Raw genomic sequence first — 17,524 nt, 5'->3', positions numbered from 1 at the left:
AGATAAGAGCTGGAAACACAGAGAATCCAGGACAGAGAAACCCCTCAGGACCAATAACGAGAGTAGCGATACCAGGAGGTTAAGGGGAAGATGGGGGTAGAAAGGGGAAACCGATCACAATGATCTACATATAATCCTTTCCCTGGGGGATGGACAACAGAAAAGTGGGTGAAGGGAGACATCGGTCAGTGTAAGACATTAAAAAATAATAACAATTTATAAATTACCAAGGGTTTGAGAGGGCGTGAGGGTGGGGAGGGAGGGAAAAAATGAGGAGCTCATACCAAGGGCTCAAGTAGAAAGAAAATGCTTTGAAAATGATGATGGCAACAAACGTTCAAATGTGCTTGACACAATGGATGGATGTATGGATTGTGATAAGAACTGTATGAGCCCGTAATAAAATGATTTAAAAAAAAAAGACCTTTATAAATGTGGCAGGGGAGGCTGGTTACAATAGACTAAAAATTCAAGAAGATATCATATTTTTCTCATTATGAATTCCTGGCCCTTGATTTATAATTTTTTCACTTATGCTTTTAATTTCTGCAATGTAGCCTTTGTGAAATTTATTTGTTCTTCTCTACCCTAGCCAACTTTCTTGTACCTAGCCTGCTAAAAATGACTATTATCCTTCCCTTCTAAATAATATCTTTAAGAGCTTTTATTTCTAGCTTATTTCCTGATGCTTAGGAGTTCTGGTGGTGTAATGAAATGTGCTGGGTTACTAACTGAGGTTAGTAGTTTGAAACCAGCAGCAACTCCAAGGTCGTTCTCGCTCCATAACGAGTTACAGTCTCAAAAATGCAGAGGGGCTGTTCTACTCCACTCTGTAGGGTTGCTATGAGTCATAATCGACTCTATAGGCAGTGAGTTTGGGGTTTCTCATGATCAGTGTCACTCTCATTAGTCTTCCTCCATCCCTCATTAACAAATCCATATAGGATCCCCACTCTGTTAGGAATAAAATAAATGCAATGCTATCAATTGATTCTGACTGATGGTGAACCTATAGGACAGAGAATTACTCGTGTGGGTTCCCGAGATTATAACTCTTTACAGAAATAGGAAGCCTCACCTTTCTCTTGAGTAGTGGCTGGTGGTTTCAAACTGATGACTTTTAAGGTTAAAAGGTCAATGTGAAACCCACTATGCCATCAAAGCCTTGCAAGGCACCAAACAACTTCTACCTTCAACAAAGTCAAAATCTCCTGGGGGACCATAGAACATCAGTATTACTATATAAGACTCACAACTCATCTGTCAATTTCTTGTACTATGGAGGCTGGTATGTTGCTCTGTTGGAAGCAATGTCACAAATATTTCAAATACCAACCCGGTCACCCAGAATGATCTGATAATATTGAGAAGAAAGGGAATTCCAGAGCAGTTCCTTGTGCTCCTGTGAAACCTGTTGATGGACCAAGAGGCAGTCATTCAAATAGAACAAGGGAATTCATGGTTTAAAATCAGGAAAGTTGTGCATCAGCATTGAATCCCTTCACCATTCTTAATCTGTATGCTGAGCAAATAATTTGAGAAGCTGGATGTGCCAGTTACGTATCCTGTCGATTTGAGAAGGGGTGGAGTCGAGCCTGTCAATCAGGTCATAACCAATGAGGCCCCTGTGTGGGCATGGCCTTCTCCTGAGGATTCTGGGAACTCCTTTCTTCTTCCCTGGAGGTGGGACACACACACTCACTACTTCATCTTCCAGCTGACAAGACACATGGAGCTATGCTAGAGCCCTGGAGCTGGAGAAGCCACGTGGAGACCCCTGCCAGCACGGAAATGCTTCCACTGCCACTGGATCCACAAGACCTTCCAACCACTGTCCTATGATCATCCTGCATTTGACATCATTGTATGTGCTTTGTGAGTCTGTAGAAGAATTTATGGACTATTATCGGACATACAGGCTAATATAGAACTTATGGATTTAATCTGGATTGGGCTGGGATGTTTTCTTAATACAAAATTACTCTTTGATAAAAAGCTCTTTCTTAAACACATATGAGTGTCTATGAACTTGTTTCCCTAGTCAACCTGCACTAACCCACTGGACTGCATGAAGAACCTGGCACGTACTGGACAAGGTTTATTAACAACCTGTGATACACAAATGACATGACCTGGCTTGCTAAAAGCGAGGAAGACATGAAATCAATGACTGCAGTCTTCAGTATCGATTACAACTCAATTTAAAGAAAACCAAAATTCTCACAGCTGGACCAATATTGAGCATTACGATATAGGGAGAAAAAAATTACAGCTGCCAGGGATATTATTTTATTTGGCTCCACAATCAACACTCCTAAAAGAAATCAATTAATATATTACATTGAGTAAATCTGCTGTAGAAGACCTCTTTGAAATAAAGATGTCAGTATTTTCAATTGCCTCATATACACATGAAAACTAGACAATGCGGAAGATGGAAGAAAAAATAATGCATTTGAATTAAGGTGTTGGTAGAGAATATTAAAAGTTTATGGACTACCAGAAGAACTAACAAATCTGTCTTGGAATGAGTACAGACAGAATGTTCCACGGAAGCAAAGATAGCAAACTTCATGTTACAAACTTTCAATATGTTATCAGGAAAAGAGCCTCTTTCTTGGTGAAGATGTGAGTCAACAAGATGGACTGACATACTATCTTTCATAATGAGAGTAAACATATCAACAGTGGTAAAAATGGCCCGGGATGGGGCACTTTTCATTCTAAAAGGGAATATATGAAGGGTTTTTAAAAGTTCGTGGATAAACGGAATGGAAAGATAACGTAATTTCTTCACAATTTGTGGAAAGTCCCTTATAGAGATATTATGGTAGTACAATCACTAGAAATGATCATGTTGACAGAATTTTTAACAGTTTCCATGAAGTGGTATGTTTCAGTTCATCCTTAATAAAGAATCATCCCCCAAACAAGTGGTGTACAAATGTGCTTGTGTATGAGGAAGTGGCAAACTTCCATCAGGGGGAATCTCCTTTCTTTCCTGACCCCTGATCGAATTTATCTTCTATGATATCCTTAACCATGACACACTCTTTTGTGTTTTCTAACACTTAACACAAACCTTAATCATGTAATTCCAGCAATCCCTTCTTGATTACTGAGTGGAGGTTGTATGACCAAAGACAGAAGCCATCTTGAAAACCTTCATTGTATCCTCCTCCCAACAAAACCTCATAAATGTCAATTCCCAGCATCTTTCGCATACAGTGGGAACTTTAAAAATCCTGACCCATGTGTGTTCGAGGAAGCTAATTCCCTAACCTTAATAGCTTTTAGGTCATAGTTCTAGATGAAAGGATTGGATGACATGCCACTGAAATACGAAAATGTCCTTTGGCTGTTGGCTTAAAGGTTTAATTCATTTTGGGGATAACCTGGCCTTCAGGACAGAGGTGAGTTACCCCAAATACTTACTGTCACTGAGTCAGTTCTGACTCATAGTGACCCTATAGAGCCAAGTAGAACTACCTTGTGAATTTCTGACTATAATACTTTACCCAACTCAAAAGGCAAGTCTTTCTCCTGCTACACCTTGTGGTTAGCAGTCCAATGGGTAGTTATGATGCCATTAGAACCCAGGGTGGGTTAGGCTCACCAAATTGGGTGGTCTTGAAAAGGATGATGGAGTAAAATGAAATTTCTTCATCTGTAACTATGAGTCAATGGCAGTGAATTTGGTTTGTTTTTTCATCCATGTTTAACTTCCACCAAATGATTGAATGGGACCATGCGAATAGGGCAGGTGCAACACTAATAGAAGCGATTCATCAGTTTTAGTTGCCACTCTCCTGGTTAGAAGATGAGCCATCTCAGAAGTAGAGACGGAACAATCCCAGGGCTATCAAGGAAGAAGAGTCACCAGCGACACATTTGTATCTTTGAAGTGATGCAGGCTCAGACCAAAGACACCAGAGGCTGTGACAAGAGATACCATGGGACAGGACAAAGGAATCAAGCTAAGATCAGAGGCCGCAGCAGGGAGATCATGGGTAAAGCAAGCTAGCCAAGCGTAGACCGGAGGGTGAGGCAAGGAAACTGTAAGACTACGAAACTGTACGGCACAGTAGGCTGGCTTCCTGGCCCACAGAAGCCGAATCCACAGCAGTAGACTAGAGTGGCCGCAAGGCTGAGAACCAAAGAGACTTGGCTACTGGCTGAGGAGACGTGTTGCTGATGTTGGCTTGTAGCAACCTGCTAATTTCCCTAAATCATGAGTAATTTCTGTGAGTTGTGAGTGGCCACTGCAGCAGATTACTGAACCGGCAGAAAAGTCGAGTGTCTTGGAAGAAACGGTGTCAGAAGGAGGTCAAGGAGAGAAAGCCAATCACGTCGAGGCTGACTCATAGGGACCACAGTGGGTTCCGAGACTGGAACTGGGTATGGGAGTGGAAAGCCCGGTCCTTCCAGGATAGAGGGTGGAGGATAACGGAACCCGAGAGAGATTTTCCTGCTTTGTGGAGCCAGAGGAGGGCAGTCAGGCCTCCACGCGTTCTCATACTGATGCTCACCCATCGTTTGTCGGTTTGCTAAAAATTACTGACAATTCAAAACACGGAAAGCTACCAAAGAGATTTTTACTTAGAAGGTTATCACTTTATTCATTTTAATTTATAACTTGTTTCTTTTGAATCTATTGCATATCGATAAGGTTAATTAAAATTCGCTTTTTTCAAAACTTGATGGCTCTACAAGTCTATGTCTTTAAAGTATTCTTCCTTGATTAAAAAGGTGTGCATATCACATTCAATTATTAAAGTGTAGAATTTTGGTGTGGTGAACCTTCATGAAATGAAAACCCCTTAAGAACTGCGTCGAATGCTTTCACATGGGCAGCTGGAACTGACTTGATGGCAGTACGTTTGAATTTTGGCTGAGAAACTAGAAAGAAGTCAAAATGGCTAATAATAAGTTCGGGGTGTTTTTTTTAGAGGGAAAAAAGCGAGTAGTTTTGTCTTAAAGTAGTATCTCTGGTTGTGCCAGATACTATGACTCTCAAATTGAATGCTTTTATTAACACACTTAATTTGTAAAAACCATGCCCAGAGAAGCTAATGAGGTCCAAACTATGGATTACAAAGCAGAATGACAGTTAAATCCCCTGCTAAATCTTCTAAAGTTTTGTGTCTGAATAGATGAATCTTTCAGTGTTCATATTCAAGGCTAACCTGAGATTTTTGTAGAATCTAGATAACACTACTGGTGTTATTTAGCCAAAGACAAACGTCTCAGGGTACTTGTTATTCTTGGAACACAGACCTTCATAATTTAGTCTTTTTTTTTTAATATAATTTAGTCTTAAATAAATTATCAGGCATCTGTCTTAATATTGTTATTATTTCTGACCTAACTTTGGATCTCATGCAGTTTGGAGCAAAGCACGTAAGCCATTTGCTCGTAGATATTCTTTTTAAGCTTTAAGGCATAGAAAATCAAACAAAACTTGGCCTTAGGGTAGATTAATAGTTATTTGATCTAGTCTCGAGTAGGTATTTAGTATAGACAATCACTCTTCTGTCCAATGCTGGCAATTGCATTATCACTCCCTTTTTGTGCATTTTAAGAAGCAGGGAAGGGCAGTTTGAAATTTTAGAGAAAAAACAAACAAACAGAATTTTGCTGTGTTTAGCCTTAAACACTCTTGTTGCAGATTACAGGGGGCATTATATTCCTTTAGTCTTAAAGCGGAAACACTCTCACAAAGGCAGAAGGATATGATGGACAGCCTAGGTCCAGCTGATATTTGTCATTTATTGTCAAATTCGTTGATCATTATTGTTGTTCTCAGGTTCTTCAGACTAAGTAGTTTTCCCTTAGTGAATGTGTGTTAGTGAAATTGTTGCCTATTGCCTCACCCTTAATGTCTTACTAAGTAATGTTCTGTCACCTAAATTTTGTTAATCTGTAGAAATGATATTTTACCACATATTTTAAGCTAAAAAGCCTTCTTTCACTAATATTTTAGATCTGTTATCAGTTATTGAATATTTGTTTATTACATGTTTAAATATTTAATGTTAAATATTAAATGTTTAAATCTAGCAATCAGTAATTAAATCTAACTTATTAGTTATTAAATGTCCCACAAAGATGATTATTTCCAAAGAAGCTAATATGTTATATCTGAAGTAAGTGAACCATAAATATACAAATCACTGATGTATAAACGAAGGTGGACTTGCACTGTAAAACATCAGCCCTAATCTGAGAAACACCACTGTTAGGCGCCATCCAGTCAATTCTGACTCAGAGGTACAACAGGATGAAACACTGTCCGGTCCTATGCCATCCACTCAATTGTTATGTTCAAGCCCATTGAGAAACATGAGTTCTTACACTGTGGCCCTGCTCAGTATTTATCCCTGTGAAAGGTCACTAAAGATGTGCGTGGTACAGCAAACATGGTGAAGACATCTGACGGTACTCAGCTAGCAGAAAGAATACTATCTGGAGTTTTCGAGGCTTGCTTTAAAAACAACTGCTTATTTAAAGGTGTCAGGTAGCCCATGTGAAGAAAGCACTCCAGCCTGAGAGTGCTCAAACGATTTTTAATATAATCCAGGATAGAGGATGGGAATCAAATTCTGAGCACTAAGCTTCGGGGAAGTTACAATCACCACGAAGTCCAAAATCTGTTTTTAATTTAGAATCTTTACACGGATTGAACCTCTATTAAATTCTTTCTGAGAATGTGGATAGCCGTGCTTTCAGGGGGAGCGCGTCGGAAAGTGGATCACTACCGCTCCCCTAGCCAGTACACTGACAGGTTGGAAAACACTGGGCGGGGTCGTCTGTTTGGCTACTGTCCTTCTCAGAACTAAGCCACACGGACAGGAATGTTATCTTTCCTTTGTCCTCCCTCATTCCAGCCTTAGACCAACAAAAACTCCTCCATCATTATCACAAAACGTGGGTGATGGACCCTTGGAGAAACAAACTGGTTATTGCTAGGTGCTGCTGGTCTCATACTGTGCTTGGCAGACAGAACACTGATAAGGTAGGAATACGTTTCTCACTTCTTTTTGCTTTCTTGTTCTTCTAACTGTGAGACGTTTCCACAAGACCAGCTCTGTAGTGTGCCTGGTGCTGGATATTCTGAAACAACAGACCCAGCCAATCACCTCTGAGGAGACCTGGACTACACAGGACTTGATGAAGAAGGCCCCCCCTGAACATCAGACCAAAGACCACGAGGAAGCCGGTGCCTATGAAGAACTGCGAGCTTCTCTTCAGGGAAAACAGCCTCCAGTCAAAGTTCTTCACGGGGAAGAACAGATGTGCTCCCCGACAGCTAGAACTCATTCACAAAGGTATCCATTCATGGAGGCAGGCGGACATCACCCTGTAGAAGGAGCTACAGAAGGAAGGATCGCCACTCCTTTGCCCATACTGAATTAGAGGTATGAAATCTCAGGGGACGTGAGATATGGTCGCGGAGCACAACTGGAGGTTATTTGGCCAGAAAGTGAGGCAGAAGTAATTCCCATATATGATTAAGGATGAAGGGACAGCATGTGAGCTCAAGACTACAATTCCCAGTACATCTCACATGCAGCGGCATCTTGAAAACCTTCATTGTCTCCCCTTACCAACAAAACCGTATGTGACAATTCCCAGAAGCCCTCACGCACAGATTTAAAAATCCCAAACCAAGTGTTGGGGGACATCACCTTCCTGATCTTACCAGCTTTCAGGTTGTGGGTTCCCTCTACAGCTTTTTTTTTTTTTTTAAACATTTTATTAGGAGCTCATACAACGTTATCGCAATCCATACACACATCAATTGTGTAAAGCGCATTTGTACATCATTCTCAAAACATTTTCTCTCCACTTAAACCCCCGACATTAGGTCCTCATTTTCCCCCTCCCTCCCTGCTCCCCCCTCCCTCATGAGCCCTTGATAGTTTATAAATGGGTATTTTATCTTATCTTGCCCTGTCCGACATCTCCCTTCACCCACTTTTCGGTTGTCTGTCTCCCAGGGAGGAGGTGACATATAGTTCTCTTAATCAATCTCATCATTCCCTGTGTCTGTCCAGAGGAATGTTTTATCTTGGTAAAAAATAAAAACTGCATCCCAGTAACACTACCTACAAGAATCTGAGTTTTAAAAAGGCAGGAATTTATCAAGACTTGCCCACCATTGGGCTTTCAAGGTTAAACACAGTATTAATATTAGGTGAGTAAACTAATGAATAACCAAATAAATGAGCAAATAACCCTATGAAAACTTATCAAGAAAGATGAGAATTTCTCAAACTGACAAAAAGAATGCATACAGGAGAGTAACAGTATAAGAGCTCGGAGAAGGTGAACAATTAAGACTTTTGTGTACTTGCTAAAGAGATGGACTTAATATTTCTGATATATAAGAGTGAAATCAGTCCTTTATTGAGCACTGATGCAAGTGATTTGGCTAGCTAGGTATGCAACCCCTTTTCTTTTAAATCATTTTATTGGGGGGGCTCATACAACTCTTAGCACAATCCATCAATCCAAGCACATTTGTATATTTGTTGTCCTCATCATTCTCAAAATATTTGCTCTCCACTTAAGGCCCTGGTATCGGCTCATTTCCCCCCTCCCGCCCCACTCACCCCTCCTTCATGAACCTTTGATACTTTATAAATTATTTTGTCATGTCTTACACTGTCCGTCTTCCTTCACCCACTTTTCTGTTGTCTGTCCCCCAGAGAGAAGGTTATATGTAGATCCTTATAATCGGTTCCCCCTTTCTACCTCCCTCTTCCCTCCACCCTCCAGTATCGCCACTTTCACCACTGGTCCTGAATTCCCTGTGTTTCCGGGTTCCTATCTGTACCAGGGACATCCTCTGGTCTAGCTGGATTTGGAAGGTAAAACTGGGGTCATGATAGTGGTGGAGGAGGAAGCATTTAAGAATTAGAGGAAAGTTGTATGTTTCGTTGTTGCTACACTGCACGCTGACTGGCTCGTCTCCTCCCCGCAACCCTTCTGTAAAGGGATGTCCCGTTACCTACAGATGGGCTTTAGGTCTCCACTCTGCACTCCCCCTCATTTACAATGATAGGATTTTTTTGTTCTTTGATGCCTGATACCTGATCCCTTCGACACCTCGTGGTCACACAGGCTGGTGTGCTTCTTCCATGTGTGCTTTGTTGCTTCTGAGCTAGATGGCTGCTTGTTTATCTTCAAGCCTTTAAGAGCCCAGACACTATATCTTTTGATAGCCGGGCACCATCCGCTTTCGTCACCACAATTGCTTATGCACACGCAACCCCTTTCCTATATAGACTCCCATGAAATATTTGCTTTGGGGAATCAAGATAGCTTTTTTTAAAAAATCATTTTATTGGGGGCTCGTACACCTCTTATCATAATCCATACATTGTGTTAAGCACATTTGTATATATGTTGCCATCATCATATTCAAAACATTTTCTTTCTACTTGAGCCCTTAGTATCAGCTTATTTTTCCCCTCCCTCCCCTACTCTCCCTCCCTCATGAACCCTTGATAATTTAAAAACTATTATTTTTTTATGTCTTACACTGACCGATGTCTCCCTTCACCCACTTTTCTGTTGTCCGTTCCCCAGGGAGGGGGTTAAATGTTGATCACTGTGATCTGTTCCCCTTTTCTCCCCCGACCTTCCTCTTACCCACCTGGTATCACTACTCACATTATTGGTTCTGAGGGGTTTATCTGTCCTGGATTCCCTGTGCTTTCAGTTCTTATCTGTACTAATAGTGTACATGCTCTGGTCTAGCTGGATTTGTAAGGTGGAATTGGAGTCATGATAGTAGGGGAAGGGGGAGGAAGCATTAAAGAACTAGAGGAGAGCTGTATGTTTCATCAGTGCTATACTGCACCCTGCCTGGCTTGTCTCTTCCTTGTGACCCTTCTGGAAGGAGCTATCCAATTGTCTAGATGGGCTTTGGGTCTCCAGACCACGCTCGCCCTGACTCACATTGGTATCATTTTTTGTTTGGGGTCTTTGATGATAGCTTTCTTCAATGAGGACTAAGTTGGAAATTTTCTGTTTGCCTTCCACATCCACTCTGGTCAATGCTGCTTTGGCTCCAAGAAGCTGGCCTACATGATCCTCATCGAAAGGCTTCTTATCCTGACTTCTGGTTTGATTCAGAGATATAAAAGGCACTAGCCAGAGTTCATCAAGTGGGAGAATAAGGTTTAGAGAGCTAATACCTAGGTCCTACCTTCTTAGGTTATAAAGACCTAATGACCATCATGTCCCTCTATCAAGGTGTGCTGCACCATGTAAACCCTCTCCAGGTTCCTGTAACCAAGCCCTTCAGGTACCCCTTCAAAATAAAGGCAGTACCTGTTTCTTTCCAGTTGCTAGTCATGGATTGGAGAACCCTGTCGGTGGCCATGCAATAAGCCCTTTATTAAGCTTCTTTCTCTTTTTTGGGGGGGGCTTTTATTTTTTATTAATCATTTTATTGGGGGGCTCTTACAAATCTTTTACCAACCCATCATTCAATTGTAGTAAGCACACCTGTACATATGTTGCCATCATTTCCAAAAGTTTCTTTCTACTTGAGCCCTTGGTATCAGCTCTTCCCCCACCACCTCCCCCCAGCCTTCCACTCTCATGAATCCTTGACCGATTATATATTATTGCTGTTGTTTCATGTCTTACACTGTCCGTTGTCTCCCTTTATCCACAGTTCTGTTACTTGTCCTCCTGGGGGGTGAGTTATATATCCAACCTTGTGATATGTTCCCCCTTTCCCTCTACCCCCCACCAACCAACCCCACCATCCCCCTATCTTCATAATATCATTACTCCCACTACTGTTTCTGAGGTTTTTATCTGTCCTGAATTCCAAGTGTCGAAAGCTCTTATCTGTACCAATGTGTGTACTCCAGTATAGCCAGATTTGTAAGGTAGAACTGGGGTATGGTAGTGGGGGGAAGGGGAGGAAGAAGAAGCATTCAGGAATTAGAGAAATGATGTGTGTTTTGTCAGTGCTATACTGCACCCTGGTTGAATCGTCCCTTCTCTGTAATCCTTCTGTGTGGGGATGTCCAACTGTCTACAAATGGGCTTTGGGTCTCCACTCCAACCCCTCTCTTTCACTTCAATAAAATTGTTTGTTTTGGATCTTTTGATACCTGATACTGTCGATACTTCATGATCACACAGGCTGGTGTGCTTCTTCCATGTGTGCTTATTTGCTTCCCTGCTAGATGCCTGCGTGTTTAACTCCAAGCCTTTCAGACCTCAGATGCTACATCTTTTGTTAGCCGGGCACCATCCACTTTCTTCGCCATATTTCCTTATGTACCCATTTTGTCTTCAGCGATCATGTTGGGAAGGTGAGTATCAAAGAGTGCCAGGTTATTAGAACAAAGTGTTCTTGTGCTTAGGGATTCCTTGAGTAGAGGCCCAATGTCCATCTGCTATCTAAATACTTAACATAGCTATACATTGGCTTCTAACCCTTTCACGATAAATGAATATATTTACATATATACATTCCTATAGCTATACCTCTATAAAAAGTTTTACCTACTTCTTTCCTCTATTTCCTTTCACCTTCCTCCTATCCCACTATCATGCTCACCCTCCATTTGGCTCTCAGTAATTCCTTTTGGATACACTGCACTTGATCAACCCCCACCGGGCATTAAGCCCCCACCCCCACCATCAATTTCTGATCTCCTGTCTTTCCCTTATCCCTGAGTTTGTTGGCTTCCCCCCACCTCTCCCCCTCTTCTCCCATATTCCCCCAGGACAGCCAGTCCCGTTTTCTCCTCGGGATTGTTTGACCTACCTATCATAAATAGACATAAGGCAAAAGGAAAAAAAAAAAGGTCCAGGTCTGTCTGCTGACCCTTAGGAGTGTTTTCCAATCAGGTCTGATGAGGTGCCAAGCCCTGTCCCCGGAGGGGGACTTGGTTACTTTGTTTCCCTTGCTGCCCCATTATACTTCCTTTGCATTTCACCCCGTTGTGCATGGGGTAGACCTGGCACACTTTCCGCCCAGTGTCTCCAGTGCTGTCCCCCATAGTGCTATGGATCAGCCAGGGAGTGTTGTGTCTCATGGTGGGACTAGACCTACGATCCTCTGTGCATTGGCTGCTCCAAGCAGGGATATCGTCCTCGGGTCTTGGTGGGCCAGGATAAGGTCCACTCTCTCTCTTTCCCTCTTAGTTCACACCAGTGTAGTCTGGACAGATGCACCACTGTCCCCGGGCTATATCTTCAGTGCTGCCCTCCGTAGTACATTCTTCTGGGGAGGGGCCAACACAGCGCAGCTTGGGCCCAGCCCCTTCATCCTCTCTTTTAGTTCGCTGCTCCATGCCAGTATGTTGTCCTCAAGGCCTGATGTTCCAGGGGCTTCTTCCATTTTTCTGTGTCGTTTTTCAGTGGTTCTCAACCTTCCTAATTCCGCAATCCTTTAATATAGTTCCTCATGTTGTGGTGACCCCCCCACCCCCAACCATAAAATTATTTTTGTTGCTACTTCATAACTGTAGTTTTGCCACGGTTATGAATCGGGCGACCCCTGTGAAAGGGTCGTTTGACCCCCAAAGGGGACGTGATTCACTGGTTGAACTGCTGCTCTAAGGTCATTATTTGATTAGGTGTCTACATATTCTGGCCGGATTTATCAAAGAAAAGATCCAGTTTTCACCTTAAAAAGATTACAGTAGCATCTATGTGGAAAATGGATCTGAGCATACTGCCTGATATTAGTGCAGCTTTGATGCTAAATTACAGGACAGAATAGCAGTGCTAGAAGGAAAGAGCTCAAATACAAGGTCAGGGAGAAACAAAAGAGACAACCCATGAGCAAGAATTCAATTGAGTATTCCAGGGGGAAAAGAGGATATTTTGTATGTAAAGACCTTAAAAATTATAAACCTAATAAGCTATGAACTGGTGCTGGTGAGAATCTCACAGTGGTGCACATGTTGAAGTACACAACTACTAGCTGACAGGTTCGTGGTTAGAAAGCACCCAGAAGCCATGAGCCAGAATACAAAAGATGGCAATTGGTTTTAAGTAAGATAATATTAAATAACTCTACTCCAGATAAGTTTAGTTCTACAAACATTAAAAATGTGACTACTAAATGATTGACCTTTTAAGTAATTTTTTATTCTCATAAAATATCATCATTTATAATACTAGCAAATTATTTTACACAATGATTTATATCATAGAAAAGCTTATTTAACAAAACAGCTCAAAATACTATACCTTGTAGCTCCCAGACTTTCAAAGGCATCATTTCTTTGTTACTCTCAATCAGATATTTTTGGAATGCTGTCAGATTCTCTCTAAGATCTGAATGTATTTCTCTGCATGAAAATGTGAAGAAACATTCATTATTACCACCCATCGCAATCATTTTTCAAGTGGTCTTTATTTATCTAAATTTTTATTTGAATGACAGTTTAGCGTGTAAACTGGTTTTCCATTCAACAATCCATACATGGTTTGTTTTCGAACAGTGATTGCAATCCCCACGATGCACGGCACTTGTCCCATTTCTTCCTTGTGTTTACCACTTCCCAATCCCTTCCTGCCTTCTGAGATCCAGCCCTGGGAAAATGCAGCCCCTTTGACTGTTCTAATGAAGGTGCAACTCGCTGGGGTTATGGCTCATTTCATAGGCTTATCTATGGTTTGGCCAAAAGTTGAGCCATGGAGAGGAGGAGTTTAGTTCCAGGCCTCAAGTGTGACTACACGCTACGTATTGGGCTTCCATCAGTCTCTATCAGACCAGCCTGGTATTATTTATAATTTTGTGTTTTCTTCCAGATTTTCCTCTCACTCTACCGAAGACCTCTGATTATGATCCATCTCAGAGACATCAGCAGTGGTAGTTGGTAGTATTTCTTTAAAATAATTGTTTACTGTTAAATTCTTAAGAATGAAGTCTATAGGGATGCATTGTCATTGTTAATATGTTTGTATTACCTGTAAGCAATGCACAGATGAGGGATAATTGCTTTTCTGTCATTTAATTTTAATATTCTATATTGAACAAATTGAAACCATCACTTTCATAATTTAAAGCAAAAACATTTAATAAGATATTGTTTTGTTTTTTAATCAACCTGAAAACTCAATTTCAAAATTTCCATCTTTGATATTAAACAAATGAAAGAAGATAATTTTGCCTACTATTCAATATATATATGCATATTTTAGAGCCGAAGAATAGTATTCTGAATTGCAAATTACTATGCATAGAATTCCAGCTATAATCTTCTTTTCTCTATTCCTCATGAAATCAAGACATGATTCGATTTAAATAAAATTCTTTAAGAAAAATTATAGCAATCAATATATTTTATAAAACACATTATCGGTAACTATAAATCAAAATGGAGATTCTAAGTATAAAAAGATACACAGAGCATACAGTATTAATGTCTCAATTTTATTACAATGTGGGAGTACGTTTAGAAAATGAATTCAAACTAACTAAAATCTGAGAGCGATATTGATGGAGAGTATGGTAATCCACACAGGTCACGGAGCTATAGATTATAAAAATACTCCCTCTTCTCTATTGAGTTATCTACCCAGCAGGAGATTCTGTCTCTTTAGTATGCTTAATGAGTATTTATACCATGTACATGAAAATACAGACTAGAAACTAATGTTCTTCTCTGAAGAACAAAGATATTGAAGACATTCCTTTTGGTTTTAATTAAATCTTGCTGTTGTAAGGAAATCACACACTTTCCTTTCTTGTAAACCATGAACGTGCTCGTGAACTCTAACCGTGTCCATTTATAGGTGTGCAGAAGACAAATGCATCACATGCTTTGTCTTTTACCGTCTTCCGTGCAAAAAAGGGGCGCAAGACCAATTTTAATAGGTTTTCCAATGGCAATCTGCAGCACAGAAATTCAGGCAATTTCTTTCTTTTTCAGCAATAAAATAATTCTAATTACTTCACAGTAAAGATGCAATATTACCTATAATTTTGTCCTTTTTATTTCTTTTACTCATGTTTAACACATACTTATATAATATGTACTATGTATGAGTGTTCTAAGCACTTTATAAAAAACAAATTTAATCCCAGAACACTAATAACATAATTAATGGACACTAATACTAATCCTATTGTATATATGAGAATACTGAAATGCAGAAAGATTAAGTTAATTAATTACTCGAGATCACAAAACTAATACGTGAAAAACTCAGGACAGGCAATCTGGTTCCAGAGTGTGAACTTCGCTCCGCTTCATCAGTTGGTGTTAGTGTTTGATAGTACAACTATATAGATGTCTATTATAGTACAAGAACAACAAGTCAATTTTAGAACTGATCAAATGCAATAATGTGAAAGAAGTTAATTAATAAGACACCAAAGGGATATATCTATACAGTGGGAAAATTTTGAGGACTAAAAGAAATGAATTCTTGATATATTCTACAACATGCTGGAATCTTAAAACCAGTAGTTAAGTGAAAGAAACCAGTCACCAAAAAACTGCATGATTGCAATTATATAAAATATACATACTTAACCAATCCAGATTGCAATTATATAAAATATACATACTTAACCAATCCAGACACAAGAAGTAATTTACTGGTTACCTGGAGCTGAGCTGCAAAGGGAATGGGGCATGCAAGCTAACAGATACAGGGTTTCTCTTAAAAATGATAAAACTACATCTACTCCTCACTTATCAACTATATCTGACATTTCACATTTATGACAGTAAAAAGTGTGTTATTTTGTGACAAATGACATATGTCTGACATAATGACTGCAGTGCTGTGAGGCAAGAGTCACTGGCTGTAATGGTTAAGGTACATGTCAACTTTGCTGGGCCATGGTTCTCAGAGGTTTGGCAGTTACGCAATAATGTCATTTGGCTGTTATGGAATGACGTAGTCATCTTTCATTTTGTGATAGTATGTAATTATCTTTCATTTTAATATAATGCCTGTTTTCACAAAACAGCCAGGTCTTTGGAACTTCACCGTATCAGTAAGTGAGGCATGGTTGTATTCAGGAATTTGATAGTGGTGATGTATAAAATCTTGTGATTTCAGGAAAAAATGAGTTCTACAATTAAATGAGTTATAAAATTTTAAAAGGCGAACTTAATGATATATAATTATGTCTCACTAATGCCACTATAAGGAGTCCTGGTGGCAGTGTTGGATTGCCACCACAAAGTAGGCAGTTCAAACCCACCAACTGCTTCATGATGACTCTATATGCCCCTTAACTATTCACTGTCCTGAGAACCTTAGGGAACAACTCCACTTTGCCCTATAGAGTCGCTGTAGGTGAGAATTACTTAAGGGCAGTGGTTTTGTGTTTTAAAACTATTAAACACACACTTAGATAGACCAAATAAATAATCCCTGTATATTCATGGGTATACTTCTACTCTCTGTCCTATACAAATTTCTCCTGCATGTAATATTGCAGGACTTTGTATATTAAGTGATTCCTCTGTTGGTAATCCTCTCAGCATCCTCCCCTGCCTCCAGTGATTTTTGTTGACTTCCTTCTTGTATGTTGCCCTTGGCTTAACCCAAGTTAACAAGGGTCTACCCTCTAGCAAGTAATTTGCTGTATTTTCCCCTCCCACCCCTAGTAGCCATCAGAGAATATTTCTTTCCCTGTGAAAATGTACTTATTACTATGTTTTATGATACTGAGAAACTATTTGTCCTTTAGGACTGACTACATTCATTTAGCACAATGTACTCCAGGTGCATCTGTTAAGAGATGTTTTGCAGATTTAATGTTATTTTTCAAAGTAGTGTTATAATTCATTATGTGTATGTACCAAGGTTATCCTTTCTTCTATTGATGATCATTTAGGCTTTCATATTTTTGCTATTGTTAATAGTGCTGATATGAATACAGTTGTCATATATCTATTCATGCAGTTCTTATTTCTCTAGGATGTATACCCAGTAGTGGTATTTCTATTTCCAACCTTTTTTTTAACTTGAATCTACATTTAATTTTTAAAAGCATTAACACTACATTTTAAATATAATTTCTAACATATTTTTTTGAGAAATAAAGAACAGTCAATAAAACTATAGAACATGACATGTAAAAAGCACCCTGCCATTTTCCACACTAAGTACACTATTTCACAATCCCACCAGCAGTGTACTAGAGTTCCAGTCTCTCCACACCCTGGCCAACATTTGTTGTTGTTGTTAACATTCCTATTAATGCTGGGGTGAGACGATATCTCACTGTGGTTTTAACTTACACCTTTAGAATGGCTAATGGTCACAGGCATTTTTTCCACGTTTGTTGGCTTCTCGAATACTTTCTTTAGTAAAGTGTGGTAAAGTGTCTGTCCATGTCTTGTGCCCATTTTCAATCAGACTATTTGTCTTTGTCTTATTGAGGAGTTGAAGTTTTCTATAAATTTAAGAGATTAGTCCTTGTCCAATATGTCACTGGAAAAATTGTCCCGTCTATGGGACCTCTTTTAACTTGTCCGATAAAATCTCTAGACATATATAACTGTCTAATTTT

At 39.9% G+C, this 17,524-nt stretch overlaps 1 protein-coding gene across 1 annotated transcript in view; it reads right to left on the bottom strand.

The window, feature by feature from the left end:
- Positions 1 to 17,524, bottom strand: part of UGGT2 (UDP-glucose glycoprotein glucosyltransferase 2) — a 264,346-nt gene that overhangs the window by 193,939 nt on the left and 52,883 nt on the right. The window contains exon 9 of the mRNA XM_045289053.1: positions 13,234 to 13,334. Coding sequence (XP_045144988.1) covers positions 13,234 to 13,334 — 101 coding nt within the window. The remainder of the gene's footprint in view (positions 1 to 13,233; positions 13,335 to 17,524) is intronic.

Source organism: Echinops telfairi, unplaced genomic scaffold (assembly GCF_000313985.2).
Source record: "Echinops telfairi isolate 266 unplaced genomic scaffold, ASM31398v2 ScPeMD7_24;HRSCAF=84, whole genome shotgun sequence".
In the NCBI taxonomy this organism is placed as follows: Eukaryota; Metazoa; Chordata; class Mammalia; order Afrosoricida; family Tenrecidae; genus Echinops; species Echinops telfairi.
Note: the sequence above shows the minus strand (reverse complement) of the source record. Positions and strands in the feature narration are given on the sequence as shown.